The sequence below is a fragment of the Cotesia glomerata genome, linkage group LG4 (genome assembly GCF_020080835.1).
Source record: "Cotesia glomerata isolate CgM1 linkage group LG4, MPM_Cglom_v2.3, whole genome shotgun sequence".
NCBI classification, from domain to species: Eukaryota; Metazoa; Arthropoda; class Insecta; order Hymenoptera; family Braconidae; genus Cotesia; species Cotesia glomerata.
This window is the reverse complement of record NC_058161.1, coordinates 27,227,483-27,249,389: the sequence shown is the minus strand read 5'-3', so window position 1 is coordinate 27,249,389 and position 21,907 is coordinate 27,227,483. Positions and strand designations below refer to the sequence as shown.

General features: G+C 28.2%; 2 protein-coding genes across 2 annotated transcripts; one reads left to right on the top strand and one right to left on the bottom strand.

The window, feature by feature from the left end:
- Positions 1-2,002: 2,002 nt before the first annotated feature.
- LOC123264038 lies at positions 2,003-3,285 on the bottom strand. The gene is made up of 4 exons (XM_044727082.1): positions 3,261-3,285; positions 2,800-3,168; positions 2,134-2,724; positions 2,003-2,058 (listed from the first exon to the last, which is right to left on the bottom strand). Exons 1-4 carry the CDS (start codon positions 3,283-3,285, stop codon positions 2,003-2,005), a joined length of 1,041 nt encoding a protein of 346 aa, XP_044583017.1.
- A 1,427-nt stretch (positions 3,286-4,712) lies between these two features.
- LOC123264037 (ubiquitin carboxyl-terminal hydrolase 8-like) lies at positions 4,713-20,020 on the top strand. The gene is made up of 9 exons (XM_044727081.1): positions 4,713-4,749; positions 5,015-5,075; positions 5,154-5,313; positions 5,466-5,609; positions 8,488-8,724; positions 11,870-11,974; positions 12,056-12,271; positions 12,347-12,678; positions 19,820-20,020. The coding sequence occupies exons 1-9, from the start codon at positions 4,713-4,715 to the stop codon at positions 19,926-19,928; spliced, it is 1,401 nt and encodes a 466-aa protein (XP_044583016.1). The 3' UTR covers positions 19,929-20,020.
- Positions 20,021-21,907: the final 1,887 nt, after the last annotated feature.

Below are 21,907 nucleotides of genomic sequence, written 5' to 3'. Positions count from 1 at the left end.
AGGGCGTTTCAAAAAAAAAAAAAATTTTTTTTTTCTTGGGAACCAGGCTCAAAAGTGCTTCTGTTTAGATGCCAAAATAGGGCCTCTGAAAATATGAGGCCCCTTAATATTAATATTAAGGTGTTCCGCATCGCACTTTTCGATTTCCCATAACAATAACACAAAAAAAAAGGTTTTTTTTTTTTCTGATTTTTGTAACTAATAAACCATAAATTTTTCTGCAATTTCTATTAAATATTTTTGTAGAGAATTGAACGCTCTACAAAAAAGTACTGATATCATTTTTCGATTAATCAACTCATTCAAAAAGTTATTCAAGGTCAAAGTTGAATTCATTATCAATTCAGCCGTTTTCTTCATAATCCTCCGAAATTTATTTTTTCTGATTTTTTTAACTCATGAACCATAAATTTTTCTGCAATTCCGATCAAATATTTTTGTAGAGAATTGAACGCTCTACAAAAAAGGTCTGAAGTCAATTTTTGATAAATCAACTCAGTCAAAAGTTATTCAAGATCAAAGTTTAACTTACCCCTCAATTCAGCTGTTTTTTTTATAATACTCTCAAATTTATAAGTTTACGGGTTTCAAAACAACCGAAAAGTTTATTTCTAAGTTCTTAGAGTTAAAAAAAAATTACAACTATTATTTTTCGTTCTCGAATATTGCGGTAATTTTATTGAAAAATATTTTTATATAATTTGCGCTTGAAAATAACTGCAATTTTATGTATTTTTTGAAAAGTTATCAGTGTTTTTAAGTTTTTATTGCTTATAACAATTGAGATATATATTTTTTTTAATAAATTTGAAATTTTTTTATCTAACAATAATTTTTATATACATTTGCATTAAATTGATCTTGCTGTAGAGTTGTCTTATTATAATTAGATATCTCAGCCGATGTTGGTGAACTACTTGCAATAAGTATTGCAGTTGTTCTTCATCTTTTGTGAGCCAGTTGTTGTATTCCTCGATCAAAGCGACCCCTCGTTCAGCTACGTCATTTGTCACTTTTAAGGTATTAAAATGTTCTTAAACATTCCTTATATGAATCATTACTGCACCATGTTGAAACATCATCTTCCAAAAAATCGCATGGCAAATCGAATTTGCTGAACAACTCTACGGAATTTTTGGAGACAAATTCACTCAAATCTTTTTGCAATAAAGATTCTAGATTTTTTCAGTAACTTCATACCGTTGACGCATTGGTGAAGAACTTTCTCGATTTTTAATTGCCATAACAATTTTTTTTCTTCACATCAACTGATACGTTACTGTCAAATAATGAGAGTATGACCAATTCTTCATTTAAGTACCACAAGTGCTCAATCATTTTCTGACAAGCTCGTTGTAACACCGGTGGATCTACGTTTTAGAGTGAATCAAATTCTTCATGAACTCTAAGTCATTGTTCGGCGCTTGGATAGCAGAAGTTGAATTATACCATACTCTAATATAAAATGAAATCACAAAAATACAAATTCGGCGTAAATTTTTCTCTTCTTGAGCTAAAAGATTAAACTGATGGCGAAACAAAAATATTTTCAAGCTATAGATGGCCTTTGACATCCATCGCGCATGGTGCATGGCACCAGGTCGTTTAAAGGAAAAATTTTCTTCAGAAAAACTATCAAGGAATACTAAGCATAAGAGTAAAAGCTCTCGATAATCATCTCGAGGCTGTGACATCTGAAGAAAATAAAAAATAAATAATCAACTGAAAGTTAGGGATTAAAAAGTCTCAATAAGAGCAATAAAAAATTTGTACCTGTAAGCAATTGTTAATGAAAGTAACAATTTCAGCTTTTTTTCCTGTCAAAGTATTTGCGATAATTTCATCTTCCATTCCGCTTTTATAATTTGATTGGTCAACCTTGTTCCAGTAACTTTTGAATCTAACGAATATTGGAACATTAGGACCAGATGTCGTTTTCCAAAAAACTTCAAAACTCCCCTCAAAATAATCTCCATTATATGATGGCGACATGGAAGCCAAACTAATCTTTCTGCCAAGTGCTTTTTTCGATCATAACACAAGTTCCTTTGTGAATACCTGAATCAAAAAGATACAAAAGGAAAATCAAACATCCGAGCTTCATAAAAATTATAAACATTAAATGATTTATACCAGTATTTACAGGTGGCGTATCAAAACACATTGCTTTTACATACGGAGCAACTTCCCACTGGTTCAAAGTGTCAATAACAGCTGAAGCTTGTTTAAGAGCACTTCCATCGTCAGCTTTGAACTCCGAGAAGTTGATCAACCCCAGAAACTGATAAAGAGAACTGCAATACGGCTCTACAGTTTCTGAACCTTTAATATCACTGAGAATTTTTCCATCCCAATGCACCACATAACGATCGTCTTTGTGAAATTCTGATTTAAGATCCTTAGTAATATTTGATCTATATTTATTTCGCGCTCGGTAAATTGTACTGTAACTCAGATTTAGAGTTGACAAATCAATTCCAACACTTTTGTACGCAGCAGCTAAAATGAAAATGGCATTCCTATGAGTGACTTTTGATCGATCGAGTGCAGCACAGAGTTCAGGTGTCATTACATCAATTTTTGGAATTTGTTTTGGTTGGCTGAGTTGACTTTCAAAATCAGATACATCAGTAGATACATGACTTGTTGTAGCTGACAAGTTCGATCGAAATATTGCAGATTTTTGGGTTGCTAGAGCGACGTTAGGCTCAGGTTCATTTGTATCTGAAAACATTAATTCAAAGTATATGATAATAGTAATAAATGAATAATTAAAGTAGCAGTTGGTTCAGAACTTACCAACAGGCTCTACGTCCATAGCATCGTCAGGATTTTCCTCTGGATTTAATCCAACACTATTATTTATCAAACCAAATCTACTTTTTGAACGTTGACCGGATAAAAACAATTTTTTTTCATCAGTGAGATATTTTTCGACATTTACTTTGGCAATATCGAATAACTTTGTCAATTTTTGATGAAAAACTGCTTCATTTTTTATCTGTGTAGCAGACCGTCTTCGTCGAGAACATTTTTGTAATTTTTTGTCTTCCTCTAATATTTTTTCAAATTTTTTTAAGGCATATTTTTTCCCACACGTTGGGATGCCAGCTTCAGACCATATAAGATCAAGTTTATCAATCGTTATTCGTATACTTTTTTTATAATCTAGTTTAAGAATATTTTTTGATAAAAAAATACCGCTATAACCTCTTTTATTGTAGGAAGTTTATGTCCAATAAAATTCTCAATTAGATCACCAATAACATTAATCAATTGATTCATTTTTCACGTAATAATGTAATTCACAGTAGAAATGTATATTTTAAAATTATTAATACTCACTAATTACTCACGAATGCCCATAACTTGTGTAAACAATACGTTTAATAAATAAAATAAACATCAAAACAATAAATTAAACTAATGACATGATGACATTTACCCTCAGCGCCATCTAGTTATGGATTTTGAAATGACATCGCCAAAATAATTGTACTACCAATATACTTGACAAATTTAAATCACATTTAAATAAATTTTTCATCGATTAATTATCAAAGAAAAACTTTGATAATTGATATAACATAGGACACCTGCCGTGAATTATTTTATTAAGAAATGTTTAAGTCGAATTTTTTAAACTGTTGTTTAGTTTAAATAATTTTCAAACTAATTTTGAAAGAAACTTCAAACTAATGTTAACTAATGTTAAAAAAAATGATCTCAATTTAACGATTGATGTTAATTTTCAACAACCAGAATTTTTAAATGTCGGGTTAACTGTCAATGATAATTTGTTTTAAGTACCCTGTCCACATTTACTATAAAGCAGGAAATAAAGATTAACAGTTTTCAGAAGTCTAATTTATATTTTGTAAAATGTTTTGGTTTCAATTTTTCTAAAAACATAATATTTTTGCCAAATCAGTCAATAAAAACAGCTGAATTGAGGGTAAGTTAAACTTTGATCTTGAATAACTTTTGACTGAGTTGATTTATCAAAAATTGACTTCAGACCTTTTTTGTAGAGCGTTCAATTCTCTACAAAAAATATTTGATGGGAATTGCAGAAAAATTTATGGTTCATGAGTTAAAAAAATCAGAAAAAATAAATTTCGGAGGATTATGAAGAAAACGGCTGAATTGATAATGAATTCAACTTGACCTTGAATAACTTTTTGAATGAGTTGATTAATCGAAAAATGATGTCAGTACTTTTTGTAGAGCGTTCAATTCTCTACAAAAAATATTTAATAGAAATTGCAGAAAAATTTATGGTTTATTAGTTACAAAAAATCAGAAAAAAAAAAAACTTTTTTCCTGTGTTATTCTTATGGGAAATCGAAAAGTGCGATGCGGAACACCTTAATATTAATATTAAGGGCTCATATTTTCAGAGGCCTATTTTGGCATCTAAACGAAACTTTTGAGCCTGGTTCCAAGAAAAAAAAAAAAATTTTTTTTTTTTTGAAACGCCCCAATATTCATATATATATTTATCAAGTTGAATGGTTTTTAATCGCTTTGAGCCATTTCGAATCGTTTCAAATCTTTTTTTCTAATTAGGGCTGTACAAGTCAAAATAATACTCTAATTAAATTGCAAGTCTAGATCTAAAAATGCAATTCTATAAAGCGCCCAGCGGAGCGGGCGAGTAACAGGTAGTATTTTATATATCATATATATGAATATATGAAAAATATATCAAAATGAATGTGGATACTGAAATGAAAGCTCTTGATGAGTGTAACATCGGGATGAGCTTATATCTTTAAAAACGCCAATATTTAAGAAAGTACAGTGCAATTTAACAAAAGTCATTATTTAATAAAGTCACATAGTGACTGCAAAGTTATTAGCTTATTCATTAAATTTTTACTTTAAAAAATTCTAATGATAAAATTCTTATGTTTTTAGCTTGAAGATAAAAAGAAAAATAAAGCGAGTTAATTGAAAAAAATCTTTGGTTCAAAATAAATTAAAAATGTAACTTCTTAAGAAACTAAATTAGACCTCAGATTCGGTGATATTGAGAACCGAATTAAAGAAACTCAATTAAAACGAGAGGAAGTGTAAGTATTATAAAAATTTACAAAAATATTTACAATATTTTTAAAACTTTATTTGTGTTAATTTATTTTTAGCATAAAAAAATTGGATGAATTATTAAAAGAAAGAGACGCTTTAAAAATAAATAAAGCAAATAATTATGACAGTGAAATTTATAAGGAGCCATTAAAAAGCGAAGAATCCACGTTGACAATTAACTCTGATTTGAAAAGATCCCTGTCAAGTCCAAATCTTGCGCAGGTAAAAAAGATTAAATTAACCAAAGATGTAAATATTATCCAATATTTTCATTCTATTATTAGAGTTTCTTTATTTTAAAATATTCATATCAAAATATTTGCCATTTTTATTTTTGATATTTTTTTTTGTAATTTTATTTAATGCATTTGTAGTTTGAAAATTTGAAAATACCGACGTTTGATCGTTCGTCTAAGCCAACAGACTTGCGTAAAAATGATTATGGCAATAGTCATAGTAATAGATCTGTCGATGATTCCAATTTGTCTCATATAAAACCTGTCTTTATGGATGGTGTGGTAAGTTAAATGTATTTCATAATCCCAATTTTAAAGAAAAAGATTGAGATAAAGTACACAGTTCTTGAACACTTATAAAAATGGAACCAGTACTTGAACAGACTTTTCGAATTATTGTAATACAAAATCCGTATATTTATTATAAGTAATATACGCATGTTATAATTATTCAATGATACAATAATTGATTTCTGTAAGTTTTTTAATTATAAATCAAAACAATTATATTTTTGTTCATTTAAAAGTTGACATATCGAGAATAGCCAATAGATGCAATTTTTTTTGTGAAAAAGGTACTAAACCGCAAACCAAACAATCAGTAATAAAAAACGGTATATCGTCATTTTAAGTAAAAAAAAATTATACCACCCAATGAAATAGTTTTTTCTAAATCATATATTTTTTGCAAAGACATAAACTATAATTTTTATATTAAATTTTAGCGTCTAACAATACCTCCAAATTTTTAAAGCGGTACCCTGAACTTGAACAAGCTGGCGTATAATTTTAACAGCACTATAATCTCTAATAAGTTTATAAACTAGTGATCAGCATTGTGATTTGTATTATTAATTACTGCAAATTAAATAAGTTCATAGCTTAAAATTAGTCTAGTTAAAAATTTTTGAACGTTTTGAATTGAGTTTTTTTGATTTATCATTGAAAATTTGTTTTGTCATTTATAAAAATTAAATACAAATATTTCTCATTTTTAAATGAACATATTAAATGTTTATCGTATTATTTTTAATACTAATCAATAATATGTTATAATTCTTTTGATATTTCAATAAAACGTTGTAAATTTTTTGCTGTGCCCTATTGCCATATATTTTATTAGTTCAACTACCACTGCTTTCATAGTCTAATCTTAAAAACGTTGTCAAAATATATAAATATTCAATTATCTGCGTTGTTTTGCGCTTCAATCAATTCCTAAATTGTTAATATTTTCATGAAAATCACTAATTTGAACTAATAATTACATCTTTATATATTAAAAGTAGGGTCAAATACGTTTTACTTTGAAACCTGTTCAACTACTGGGTACTTTTACCTTAGTAATTTTATATGTAAAACTTATGAACGCCTAGAAAATAAAACTAGTACCAGAGGTGGTAATTTCGAGAACTACGCTTTTAATAAATGACATATAATTTTCTATAAGTCGTAATCTTCACCGAAAAACTCCAAATACTGAAATTATGGGTAAAAATATCTCATTATTAAAAAAATAAGATATTAATTACGTAATTAAAATAAATTATAAAATTCTGTATTTATAATTATAAATATTAACTTAAAAGATTTAATTACACATGACGTGCAAAGTTAAACTATAAGAGGACTAAAAATATCTTTGGTTACAATTGTTTAGATTGAGGAGCGCATAAATTATGTGCTGAGTAAATGTTTAAATTATATTCGGTAGCGTAAAAATGAAAAAAGTAAACAACAGAAGTTGAAGTAAATAAAAATAAAATAAATATTTAATGATAATGATATATTATAGAATATGAATTGAAAATAATTATCAAAGATTGAGAAATTGACCTTGGGCTTTTTTAATCACTTATAACGAGGGACATTTTAACGTGAGATAACGTTTTATCACGTGCCATTACATTATGCCTGTCAGTTTGACGAGAATTTCATTCCAAGATAAATTAGAAATAAACTATGTTTTATAATTAAAAGATATTGTGATACTAGATTTAATTTTTATTTATTGATTTATTGATTGTGAATGATTTGTCGATTAAGATAATTATTTATTAATTATTAACGGGTTTATTTGATTAATATGGTACAAATTAGATTTTTCAATGCCGACGTTTATAATCTAGTAAGTTTAATTTATTGATTGTATTATTTATTATTTTAATTACCAGTTCATAACGGGAAACATTTCAGGCAGTGTTTTATTTATTTATATTATTAAGGAAACGAAAGTAATTATCTTATTTATTTTTATTTAATATTTAAAGAACTCGATATTTTTAAACATCTTTTAATTTAATTTTACATCATCAACCAGAAGCACTCTTCATTTAATTTTTTTATTTTTAAATTAAGCAAGTTTTTATAATTAAAATTTTTTTAAAAATGTTTTTGATAAGAATGAACATTCCAAATATATCTTTCGATAATAAAAATTTTATTCAATATTTTAAGTGAAAATAACTTTTAGTGTCAAAAAAGTAGTCTTATATTTTTTTACTAGTGAAATTTTTTTTATATAAAACGAAAAATTAAAAAAAAATTTTTTTTACAATTTTTATAATTCAAAAAAAAATGTAATACATATAAACGAAAAAATTATTTTAAGTAATTTAATGTGAATGTATTTGTATGTACATGACTAAATCAAGACACGTGTACAGAAAAACGAGTGACTGATGCGGCTTCAAAATCTCATTAAATCCAATAGTTGAAATAATTTCTTTGAAGCAACAAAAACACGTGCCTGATGACGCAGTGATTTTTACTTATACCACATATTTTTTTACTATTTTAAATCGTTGATACTCTACCAAGTCGGTTTGACTAAAACTTACCGCAAATACCGTAAATCTTTCTTTGTAAAAAATAACAATGCTAACTGTGAAGAAATTAAATCATAAGTTGAATAATCGTGAAAGTGTAATCAAATTATTTATTAATTCATGAAAAAAAAAATATAGATAAATTATGTTTTATTTATTGATGGACTCATTTGATAAAATATGGTTTATATTTATAAAAAATTATCGCCGTTCATAGTAGTGATACAGTTTAAAAAGGTGAAAAAAGCTTATGGAGTTATTATTAATTTATTTTTGTTTTTTTTTTATAAAATATTAATTAAAAAAAAAATAAAATAATATTTTTTTTTTAGCAACAAGGTACAACTGGTCTAAAAAATCTTGGTAACTCGTGTTACATGAGTTCAATTATACAGTGCTTGAGTAACACACCGATGCTGTCCAACTATTTTCGCAACAATAGTTATGAAGACGATCTCCATCGCAATGGAAATTATGGGAAAAACAGTAAATTAGTCACTGCTTTTGCCCAAGTTATTAAATCGCTCTGGACTAGTACTATACGTCATATTTCACCAATTGAGCTTAAGGTAAAAAATGATAATTTTTATTTCTTCTTTAAATTTTAATTTATTCAAAAATTTTTGCTCTACAAAGTAGAATTTTATTTAAGAAAAATTATGTAATTATTTCAAACGTAACTAGCGCCGGAGATGGCAGTTTTTAGAACTTCAATTTCATTAAATTACATATAATTTTCTATAAGATCTAACTGCACGCCTCATAACGCGAAGCGGTTGGAATAGTATTTTACTCTTGACACATCAAGGTCAAGCAATTTTCTGACCTTCAAATGCCTCTATCACAACCATATTTCACTTATACAATTATGACCCAAATTTTACTTTTTATATTTGAGTATTTTAGTTTATTTTTTATTAATTACTTAAAAATTAATAGAAACAATTATTGTTATTAGTGCGGCGATTATTATTTAATTATTGTATTTATTTAGTTAATAATTTTATATTATTGTTACCGAAGGTATGATTAAATTAAGAAATTAAGCGTGTGAGAAATTATTACGAAGCCGAGCGAATTAATTGTAAAAGGAATTAAAAGACTGGGCAATTTATTCTAAGTTCCGAACAAGATTTAGTATGGGAAAGTGATGAATGGATATAAAATGAAAGAAATGACGATTATTATTTTGTAAGAAATAATTTAGGTAAGCGAAGATTTTATAAGTCCCGAGGACAATTTAGTATGGAAAATCAACGAATGGATATATAATGAAAGAAATTGCGATTAAAATAATAAAGAATTGTGAATTTGACGAAACGAATGGATAGAGAATGAAGGAAATTACGATTAAAATAATAAAGAATTGAGTTTCGAAAATAAAAACTTAGAATTTGGCGAGACGAATGGATAGAAAATGAAGGAAATTACGATTAAAATAATAAATAATTATTTTTTTGCCCTCCGGGCGGAAAGTGGCAACTTTCGTCCCGCTGCGCTAAACTAAGTTGCCGCTTTCCGCCTTCGTCGGACAAAAATACACTTCCTCGGGGAAGTGAAAGCCTCAGATCACATGTTTGTTGACCTCGGCTTCGCCTCGGCCAACAAATACATGTGATCTGAGACATTTCTTACTTTACTTCCCTAGGTGTGTAATATACTATTTGAATGCTAGTTCGAGGGCACCGGACAGGTGTCTAAAACGACCCTTCCGGTTCGTTACAAGAGAGTTGGGGGAAAAATGATAAACGCCAAAATTTGGCTCGATAAAGCAAGCAGTTCTTTCTCGGGAGAATTACTCGGGCGAATACTCTTCACCAAGTAATTCCAGAGGATGATACTCTACCTGGAGTCTGACCAAGGCCCAGGTAAGTATCATGAACCGACCGGATGAAAGTGCTTCTCCCCGTGCCGAAGCCTTCAGCTGAGGTACGGTAGGTGATCATAAGCCGTGTAGGTGGGGGCGAAGAGGACACTCTCCATTCGCTCTCGGGGTAGAGGTTTAGGCCCAGGGGTGACGGCTAGTCTCCTGGGGAAGCGGGGAACCAGCTCTTGACAGTTAGTTCGCGATTTTGAACCGCGAGTATGTGTGAAAAGAGTGTTCTAATATATTGTTTAATTTGTTTATATTGTTTATATCGTTTATTAACATGATCAGGCCAATAAAGAGGTTTTCCTTTTTCTTTAATTTATTTAAAATGAAGTGTTTTGTTTATATTTTGTTATTGATAATGTAATCCCCGTTTATGACCCTGGACTCCGGCGAGCAAATTTCGAGCCGGGGACAAATAAATTATTTATTTTTATAATTTTTGAAAACGTGGACGTTACACAATAATATGAATAGATGCACATCGAGAGAACACTTGAATTAAGCCATCCAATAATTTCTAAAAATTATTTTATGGTGCTACTTAAAAAAAATCGTTCCGAAAAAAATTTTACGAGGACGTCCTGATGTTTGTACACTGATTTTGTATGTACCAATGATAACTCCCGAACAAATTAATATATCGAAACCGGGTTTTTTTTATTAATTCCAGAATTTGATAAACTCGTGCCGTATTTCATATCAGTAGCCTAGCTTACTTAACTTTTTTTTTAATGAATTTTTATTAAAATTTTCTATGATACACACGTACAAAATCAAAAGAACTTTTCTTATTTCTCTCACGTGAAAACTATGGCACCAGTTAATCAAGTTAATCTGAAATCAAGCAATCATATTACCAGATTTTTGTAGACTGCGTGCGCATATAACAAGAAAAGTTTGGAAATTCCAAAAGTGCATGCCTCATAATCTCATTTTTCACAATGAAATTGATTAAAATAAAATACAAAAAGCAAAATAATAAAAAACAGAAAAGTCTATTATGGTTTAGTGGCGCCAATAATTCTAAGGTGAGGAAAAAAAATACTATAATAAAATGTATATAGAAATATACAAGTACACAGTCGCTCATGTTAATTGAAAAAGTCCGGAGTGTGTTATTTTAGATGATAGAAAAAAAAAATGATTCCGGTACGATAATTTTTTCGAACAATTTCCCTGCCACATACACGGATCCATAAACACAGACACACGGACGTTCAGGAAAGATTATTTTTAATGTTATTATTTACTATGTTAAACAAAATAATTGTTATTGAAATATATTTTATGTGCCTGACACATTATTTGACTTGATATAAGTGTACTCATGTTATCCTGTAAGTGCGATATAAGTAAAAAAAAATCAATTTCAATTTCGAGAAAACTGCTTTTTTTGACGACGAGAGTAGAGCACTACACAAAGCTTCGCTTATGAGGTGTGCAAAAATGGGCGCTAATAATTCACCAAAATTTAGAAAATGTTCTGCAAGAAATTATTTAATTTTTTTTCTTTTAAAAATCTATTTTACAATTTATTGTTTTCTTAAAAAATAAATGGGCGTTATGAGGCGTGTACTTTTTTATTTTCAAAATTTTTTTTCCTATTCTGTGATTTATCACTAAATTATTTTATATGATTATTATTGATTACTAAATAACTTTTCATAGAGTGCATTGAAGTTTTTTGTTACTATAATAATCAAATATTTATTTCAATACATCCGAGTATATGCTTCAATTAATTAAAAAGTGTAGTTTTTTTATTTTATTTTGAAAACAAATAATTTTATCTTTTCTTACTAACTAACTGAAATTCTAATAATTTTTTTTTTTAATTACAGTCAACATTAGGAAGTCTCAGTAATGAATTTGGAACCAATGAGCAGCAAGATTCACATGAATTTTTAATTCTTCTATTAGAGTGGATGCACTTGGCTTTAAGAACGGTGATTATTTTATACAAAGAACTTGCTTATATTTTATCAATTCTTTGATTTTAAAACTTTACTAAAAAATTTTTTTTCAAGGATGACAAAAAAATACCTCGAGACACTCAAATGACTGAAGCAGAAAAACAATACGAACAATCTTTGGAGGGTAAAAGATCAGTTCTGACAGAACTGTTCAATGGACAATCTTGTTCCACATGTACATGCATGCATTGCGGATTTAAAAGTATTACTTATGAAACATTCAACAGTTTAACTTTATCAGTGCCTGAAAATACACCATGTTCCTTATCTGTAAGATAATCTTATAATAGACTAACTAATTTAAAAATATGATGTGTTTCTTCTAAATAACAATTGCTTTTACAGGATTGTCTGGATCAATATTTAAGTGTGCAAATTATACTGGAATGGAAATGCCCGAAATGTAAAGTACCGCGGCGAGCTACAAAAAAATGTGATTTTGTGCGGCTGCCACCGATTATTATCATTCATCTGAACCGGTTCAGTGGAACAGATGGAATAATGTCAAAGAAAAATACTAGTGTTAAATGTCCGCTCAACAATTTAAACTTGCGACATTATATTCCAAATAATAGTAACCAAAATTATAATTATAATATGTATGGTCTTTCTTATCATGTTGGAGGTATCCATGGGGGTCACTACACGGCATATTGTAAAAATGTACAGATTCAAAAGTGAGTAGAGATTTTATTTAATAGATACTAGCAATTTGCAGTCACTATGTGACATTGTGACATTGTGAAACTTTGGCTTGATCATTTTTTAATATTTCTAATCATACTATACATAGTTTGGGGACTTTTTAAATAAATTTTAAAAATAATAGTGCCATGACAGGATCAATTACAAACAATTTAATGGACAAATGTGACGTAACAAATTTATAACAACAAACTATTCCAACAAACTATTCAAAACTCCTCCAAAAACTTAACATAAAAAATTGACTATCACTGAAAAATTTATCAAACCGTAGAATAGCACGAATTTTTATCAGGGCTTTTCTGATGATACCAAATTTAACTATAAAAATTTTATCTAAATAATAATATGCTCGTCACAAAATTTTCCTTCGTCTCTTAAGGTAGTACCCTCGCGACTTCCGTCGTCAAAAGTTTGTGCTAGAGTGTAAGATAATATATAAGAAGGTATTCCAATCCTACAATGCATGATGGGAAATGTGTCAAGCGGTCGCGCCACCACGAGTGTGTCAGACACACTAACCGAAATCTATAGTATAGGTTACAATACTAGCAGTGTGTCAAGAAATGTCTCAGATCACATGTAATTGTTGTCCGGAGGCGAAGCCGAGGTCAATAAACATGTGGATCTGAGGCTTTCTTATTTACTGCCCGTGGTGTGTATACTATTTTTGCTCAACGGGCAGAAAGCGTCAACTTTCGGCCTCGCTGCGCTAAACGAAAGTGCCGCTTTCTGCCTTCGTTGAGCAAAATAGTATACACTCCACGGAAGTACATAAGAAAACCTCAGATCACATGTAATTGTTGGCCGAGGCGAAGCCGAGGTCAACAAACATGTGATCTGAGGCTTTCTTTATTTTACTGCCCTAGATGTGTAATATACTATTCTCCTCGACGGAGGCGGAAAGCGGCATTTTCGTTTAGCGCAGCGGGAGGAAAATTGACGCTTTCCGCCCGGAGGTGAGAAAAATATTTTCATGCTAACTCTCGCAATAATAATAAATTTTATTTAATAAATAATCATTGCATAAAAAATTATTTTCACCCTCTAGCAATAATAATAAATAATCATAATTAAATAAAAACCTTTAAATAGCTTTTTATTGCATTCGTAAATTCTCCGGTTTAACCGGTTTTCCTAAACGCAGTTTATAATTTGCCTCTTACATTAATTCGTTAAGTTCTATTGTGGTGCCTATATTTTTGATAACTTTTCATTTACCAATTCCGGGTTCGAAACTCGGCAATTCTAATTTTTTTTTTTACAATTATTCTATATTTTTATTATAATTTTTATTATTCCAATAGATTCTCAGGTCTTATACTGAATGTATTATTATTATTTATTAATTATTAGTAAAAATAATTAGATTAGAGCTCGTCTAATAACAGGTAAGTAATTAGTATGTATACAGTCATTTTAATTTATTGAAACAAGTACTTTTTTTTAAGTTTATTGTGTAAAATATATGAAATTATTATTGATCAAATCAACAAATTCAACGTATTACAATAGAAAATATGATGGACAGTATATATAGATAAAATATATTTATTCCAAGGACTAATAAATGTATTGTCACCCAGCAAGTAACTTTTAAAAATTGAAAGCCTCAATTTTATTGAGAAAGAAGAATAAATAATGTAGTATAATTAACTTATTTACGGACGGTTTTTGTTGACGTGCGCATATATGCGCTCTTAGAGCTGAAGACTGCAACATTGGGATTATCAGGTTGCACTATAATGTCTTTTGCGAGAACATGGAGTCGCAATGAGATAAATTTTCCGAGTATTTTGTCGCGAATACCATGACATTTTGGGAAGACTAATGATTGATCGGCAGTTTCCAGGACACTCTTCATTACTTTTTCATGCACAGATTGCAAATGGAGAAGAGATTTTCTGTAAGTAGCAAAAACTTCTTCCGCAGTCTTCACAGTAAAAAATTTTTCGTCATTGTGTAAAGTGTAAAAATATTTGTGTAGAATTTAACATTTTAGTATGTTGATTCAACACAATAGAGTGTTGATTCAATACAGATTGTGTAAAAAAAGTCATCAACACAAATTTTTGTGTTAAATTTGACGAAAAATTTTTTACTGTGTTCAAAAGTGTATATACTGCCTCTGTCGGATGGTTCAAGTTTCCTCGATTTATTGCATCCGTCCAAGCCGTACTCGCGTTAGGCAAAGGAACTGAAGAGATTATTGCTGCCTCACAATCATTACAACCGTTCGCACAAGTAAACACTGCCCAACCACAAAGGTAATAAAGCCCATAGTTTTGTATTTCGGATAATTTACAATTTACCGGAATTTCAAGGAAATTTTGTGAATCATCATTAGTAGTTTGGAGTTCAGTTTTTTTTTGCTTGAGAAATTCAATGTAGTACGGCTCATCATCGTCTTCATATGATACAGACGCAGGGACACATAAATACTGAGCCACTGCAATCAAGCGCATTCGGTAGCGTAATATTGGCGAAGTTTAGGGTGAATATCACCACCAGCTCGAACCTGAGAAAATAAATTTTCTCCAGAACTAGAAGTCTGACGCCCCGTAAGAAGGTACTCCAATTTTTTTGTCAGAACTAGATCTTCTCGTAATTTTAACGCAGTAGTAGTAGCCAGAATGATGCCCCGTTGTATCGGTTTCCATCTATTATCAGAGCTAACTTGTAGTTCTCTGATAATCTCAATAAAGCTCTGCAGAAACTCTACTCGTTCTAACGATGCGCCATAAGTTCCGTGAGTTACTTATGTGCCGACAAACCATGAACTCATACCACTGACTACATAATAAAATAAACCACCCAGTGGTCATAGCTGTTTGCGGAAGAAGACCAGTTTGCGCCGCTAGAATTAATGCATGTCCCATTTCATAGCTAAAAATTTTTCTAGCCAGTCCAACGTGCATTTTATCGAACTGTGGTGGGTCTAAAATAGCAGTGGTGAGACCTTTTACTAGAACAGGTCCACCAAGTGATTGGTACTCTACAAGCTGTCGAACGTGGGTAATATTAACAAAAATGGGAAAAATTTTTTGAATTTAGAAAAATGTACTGAAACGAAGAGTATTATCTTAGATTAAAAATTTTTTCTCTTCACTCAGAAAAATTATTCTTTTCCAAATAGATTTCTTTTTTGGTTCAAGATTTTTTTTCGTCAGGCTAGTTACTTTTTTTTATCATGGTGGTAAATACCTCACACAAACGAGAATTCTCAGTAATGGGTTTTGAAATTTTACAAGCAGATGCCCATTTACTTCTCATCTCAACTGAACGAGAAAACCTCAGCATTTTAAAACCCTTTTCACTGCTGTTATGACAGTCAGGAAAGCTACATCCACCCATGATCTGCGTTAATAAATATTAGTTTAGATATTGTTACATACAATAAAAAGTTATCCAAATGCAGATTTATTAAAAATAAATATCCATACTTACTTAATTTAGCTCTTCAATACACACTCTCAACAACAAAACGTTAAGAAAAAACAAATTGACATTTTTAAACAAATGACAATCGCGAAATTCTATACTACTTGTATCTATCAAATAAATTAAAAATTTTAATTTGACTATACACATACATAAATAAATATTTTTAAGAATAAATAATTGTCATTATAATTTCTATAAAAATATAAATTAATTAGGATAAGAAATAATTTGCAATTAATAAGTACAATCAGATACCTCATAAGGGTAATGTTGAATTCCAAATTTCCCACCAGTAGCATTTGAATTGTGAAAAATTTTATTGTTAATATAACCCGATATTGTTCATTATATTTATTATAACATTTTGATAAAAATTTCAATAAATTAAAATGACTGTGTACATACTAATTACTTACCTGTTATTAGACGAGCTCTAATCTAATTATTTTACTATTAATTAATAAATAATAATAATACATTCAGTATAAGACCTGACAATCTATTGGAATAGTAAAAATTATAATAAAACTATAGAATAATTGTAAAATTTAGAATTGCCGAGTTTCGAACCCGGACTTGGTAAATGTAAAGTTATCAAAAAATATAGGCACCACAATAGAACTTAACGAATTAATGTAAGAGGCAAATTATAAACTGCGTTTAGGAAAACCGGTTAAACCGGAGAATTTACGAATGCAATAAAAAGCTATTTAAAGGTTTTTATTTAATTATTATTATTTATTATTATTGTTAGAGGGTGAAAATAATTTTTTATGCAATGATTATTTATTACATAAAATTTATTATTATTGCGAGAGTTAGCATGAAAATACTTTAGTTGCCGGTTAGTGTGTCTGACACACTCGTGGTGGCGCGACCGATTGACACATTTCCCATCATGCATTGCAGGATTGGAATACCTTCTTATATATTATCTTACTAGAGTGTATGGTACATATACTTTAGAGTCATTATTGACAAGCCTAAAACTTTTTGCTGTTTATGTACTTACTAGAATTTGAATTTGCGCGCGCAAGCGCGCGCCTGACTGTAGCATTTGCATATATTTTCATGCTTATGATATATTCGACCAATCACGTTACGAATAGTTTGATGCCACATACATTTCATCTCAATTTTATATTAGGAATTTGAATTTGCGCGCGCAAGCGCGCGCCTGACTGTAGCATTTGCATATATTTTCATGCTTATGATATATTCGACCAATCACGTTACGAATAGTTTGGTTACATGATATATTTTCATATTTTTCATCTAAATTATAAAAGTGGATCTTACTAGAGTGTATGGTACATATACTTTAGAGTCATTATTGACAAGCCTAAAACTTTTTGCTGTTTATGTACTTATTTTAGCCAATCACAAACGAGAAACTGATCGTTTGAAAAGTCTGGCAACACTGCGTGAGCGTTAAGATATTTTATAGTGGTTATACTGTAGTGTTTTGGACTAACTGTAGATTAACCTCTGTTTTGACACATGCGTTTATTTATTTATTTACATACATTTATTCGGAAATATAATTACAATGTCTGAAAAATTGACTTATAAAGGACGATTCATAAAAAAAAATCCTTGAAAAACGACAGAAATCACTAGCAAATATGCAAATAACAAATAGAAAAAAAATAATTGACAATATTGTTTTATTTTTTCAGAAAAATCAGTAATTGAATTTTTTATGTTGATGTATTTACGGATTTTAAATTTTAGTATTTTTTTATTATTTCATCTGACTATTATTTTTATAACTTATGAAAGATTAATATATATTATTATATTTTAAACTTATTAACTTTTGAATTTTTATAAATATAGAAATATACTTATTTTTATAAAATAAAATCATTGTTACTTTTTTTGAAATAAATAAAATTAATAACTAAAATGTTACACCTAAAGTAAATTAAACTTTTCAAATTTTTCAGCGCATGCGCGTCTCATACTTTTTTCGCGGCTCACAAAACTTGCGTTGTTGCCACAGTTTTATTAACGTATCCCCTCCTCGGCTAAAGTCTGGTAAATTTTTCATTACTTATTAATAAATATCTCTGAAACTGTGTGGTAATTATCAATGAAATTATTTTTAAAAAATTGTTTAGTTGTTAGTTAACGTTACTCTAGTTTTTTAAAAGAATCCTAAGAAAAGTTTCTGAGATATAAAAATGTTTGTAGGTAAACTTTTCGATATCCCGTATACCGCAATGTAAAAGAGCGTTCAAAACTCAAACTTTGAAATTAAATATCTCTGAAACTAAATGGTCAAAAATTTTCAAATTGCGCCAATCGACGCAGAATTATATGAATATTAATCTGCCGAAGTTAAAAAAAAATCCTAAGAAAACGACTCTGGCGAGGGTACTACCTTAATTATAGAAATTAATTTTTGACCCATAACTTCGTTCACATGTACAAAATAAAATAAATAAATAAATGAATGACGTTTATCGCAAAATTCGAATCTATTTAGAATAACTTCAAAAAGTAATCACAATAAATTAGCTATTGCTGAAAATCATATGAAACATTAAAAAAGCTTAAATTCAGGTCATGACCTTTCCAATGATACTAAATTCAATTTAAAAAACTTATTTTATCATATAAATACGCAGGAGACAAAATGTTCTTTATTCTCTTAATTATATAGATTAGTTTTTAATCGTTATTGTTCATTTGAAAAGAATAATTTTAATGAACTCTTTTGAGAATTTTGAGTGTATAATTTTTGGAAAAAAGAATTTTGTAACGAGCATCATGAAATTTTCACGATTTTAAATTTTAAATTTAAATTTTATGAAATCATTGTTTTTGTTGCATTATGAAATTAATAAAATCTTGTGAGGTTTTAAAAATTAGAATTCTAAAAAAAATTTTATAATTTTAAAAAATTTTTTTCTGAGAATTGTCTAGTAAAATTTCATAAAAATTTAATTAAAAAAAAAATGTTTATCGCAAAATTCGAATCTATTAGAACTACTTCGAAAAATTTTAATTAATTAGCTATTGATGAAAATCATGTGCAACATAAAAAAAGCTTAAATTCAGGTCAAGACCTTTCCGGTGATACTAAATTTAATTTAAAAAACTCATTTTATCATATAAATAAGCCGGAGACAAAATTTTCCTTATTATTTTAATTAAATATTATATTTATAAATCAAATTTTTTAAATGATTTACTTTTTTTTTATTTAAAACATTATTAATTTAAAATTTACCCAATCCAAGGATTATTAATTAAAAATTAAATCATTAACTTTAATTTATTTATATTTGAATTTACTAACTTTAATTTTTTTAAGTTTATTTCATTATAAGAAATTTATCACAAAATTGAACAAAGTACTTATTATTTATGAAGAAAATAATTTTTTAAATAATTCCTTTTTTTTTAATATTAAAAATATTACTAAATCCAAAATTTACCAAATTCAAAAAAGAATAATAAATATCTGAGTCATAAAATTTAATTTTTTCATTTATTTTCTAATAAGAAATTTGTCAAAAATTTAACAAAATAAAACAATGCGTTTATCAATTTAAATACAGCCCATGAAAAGCTTAAAAAAATTTTCAATACTTGAGCGTAATTTTTTAATTATAATTTTAAAGAATTAAAAATTGTAAAAAATAAATCATTTTTTTACAGATGGTTCAAGTATGATGATGACCGTGTGACGCCAGTGAGTGAATCCGATGTGAAGAACATAAGTTCCAACGCATATTTATTGTTCTATTCAGCAATGCACGATCAATAGATCAATATTTTTAAATAATTGTATAATTATTTAATTAAAATAATTTATTACGTGACAATTATAAAAAAATTATGGCTTAAAATATTCCATTATTCATATTTTATTTATAAAAATTCATTTGCCATACATATATATATGTAAATATAATTATCAAAAGATCAAAATTGTAAAAAATTCATAATTGATAAGCAATTGTTGATATTATTAAGTATTTATAATTTTAAAAATCTTTAAATAATTGTTTGAAATTTACCATGCAATTATTTTAATTACTCTTCTTTTAATTAGTAATTTATAGAAACATAAGAACTTGTAGTTAATATTTTGTAAATTATTAAATAACAACGCTTTGCCATTACTTAATTATTAAAATTCAAACTTGTATTTGAACCAAAAACTAACAAGAATATTTTATTCATAAAAAATCTAGAAGAATATTTCAATTGTTGATTTAATAGATTGCATTTAAAAATAAATTTAATAGAATAATAAATAATTGTTATTGTTTTGCAATTTACATGATTTGTTTTTTTTCACTTATTTTGTATTCGAGAACTTAAACTTGCAATACAGCGAAATACTTTAAAAAGACAAATATTGATATTAAATATCTTGAAGTTCGTATCGAAATTATTAAATAAATTTTGTTTTAAATTTCAAAGCACAATTTTTATTATGAATTAATAAAAGAGAATTGTTTGTTTTAAAATAATTAAAAGACTTATTTAATTTTTTTAATCATTAAAAATTTTTGAAATTTGAATTTAAATTTTTACCCACTAATATGCAGTTGCTTTCTGCGCATGCGCATAAAGTTTGCCGCGCAACGATGATGGCGGTCGTGAGTAAAATTTCCGGCCGCCAAAATTCTATTGTTTTTTTACCGGTACTATACTAGCTCGTGAGCTCGCCAGTTGTTCGTGGTCTGTCATATAAAACACGTCTAAGCACGTCAGATCTTAAGTGGCAGAACCGTGTCAAATTGTTGATTTTAATAAATAAGTCTTTAAAAATAATTTTAATATTTATCAATAACAATAATACATTTTTATTTTAATCATTAAAAAAAAGTAATTATTCAATCGTTTTTATTTTTACCAGTGTTTAATCATAATAAACAATTTTTAATTATTTATAAATCAAATATTTTTTTAATAAATTCGACAACAGAATTATCAATTATTAAATCGTTTATTAATAATCAATTGGTTATGCGTGTAAGTCTGTAAGTATCTTCATATTCATCGATTTAATTTGTTTAATATTTTTTTTTTTATAAATATGTATTACATATTTTTATCAATTATAATGGACAATGTTGTAATTTATTACTTCTTTCTTTCAGCGATATTTCGCGGATTAAAAGTATCGAGTTTTTTAACTAGAAAAAAAGGCTCGGCGGATTCCAGGAAGAAATGGTACGTTATAAAATGACTCTCAGTACAATAGTTCTAAGAATTGTCAACAAATAAAAAATCTCATTTGTTTTATTTTATATATTGTTTTTTTCTAGTTAATTCTTTTTTACTTTACATAATTAGTGAGATTAAAAAACAATAATATTTTTTTTTAATTGAAATAAATAGTATATTACACACTTAGGGAAGTAAAGTAAGAAATGTCTCAGATCACATGTAATTGTCGGCCGAGGCGAAGCCGAGGTTGACAAACATGTGATCTGAGGCTTTCTTATTTACTTCCCGCGAAGTGTATACTATTTTTTTGCTCGACGAAGGCAGAAAGCGGCACTTTTGTTTAGCGCAGCAGGCTGAAAATTTACTTTATTGGTAGATGTGAAAGTAGCAGACAAATTGAGTCAATTCTATTGAATTGCGATAAATTTAGTGGCTTTAAAAAATTATTGTTGACAAAAACGAGAAATTATTTTAGATTTTTTAAACAAACGAATTAAATATTAAATTTTTTATTTTTTTTTAATTTTTTAAAAAGTCAACAAATACTTTTTAACAAAAATAATT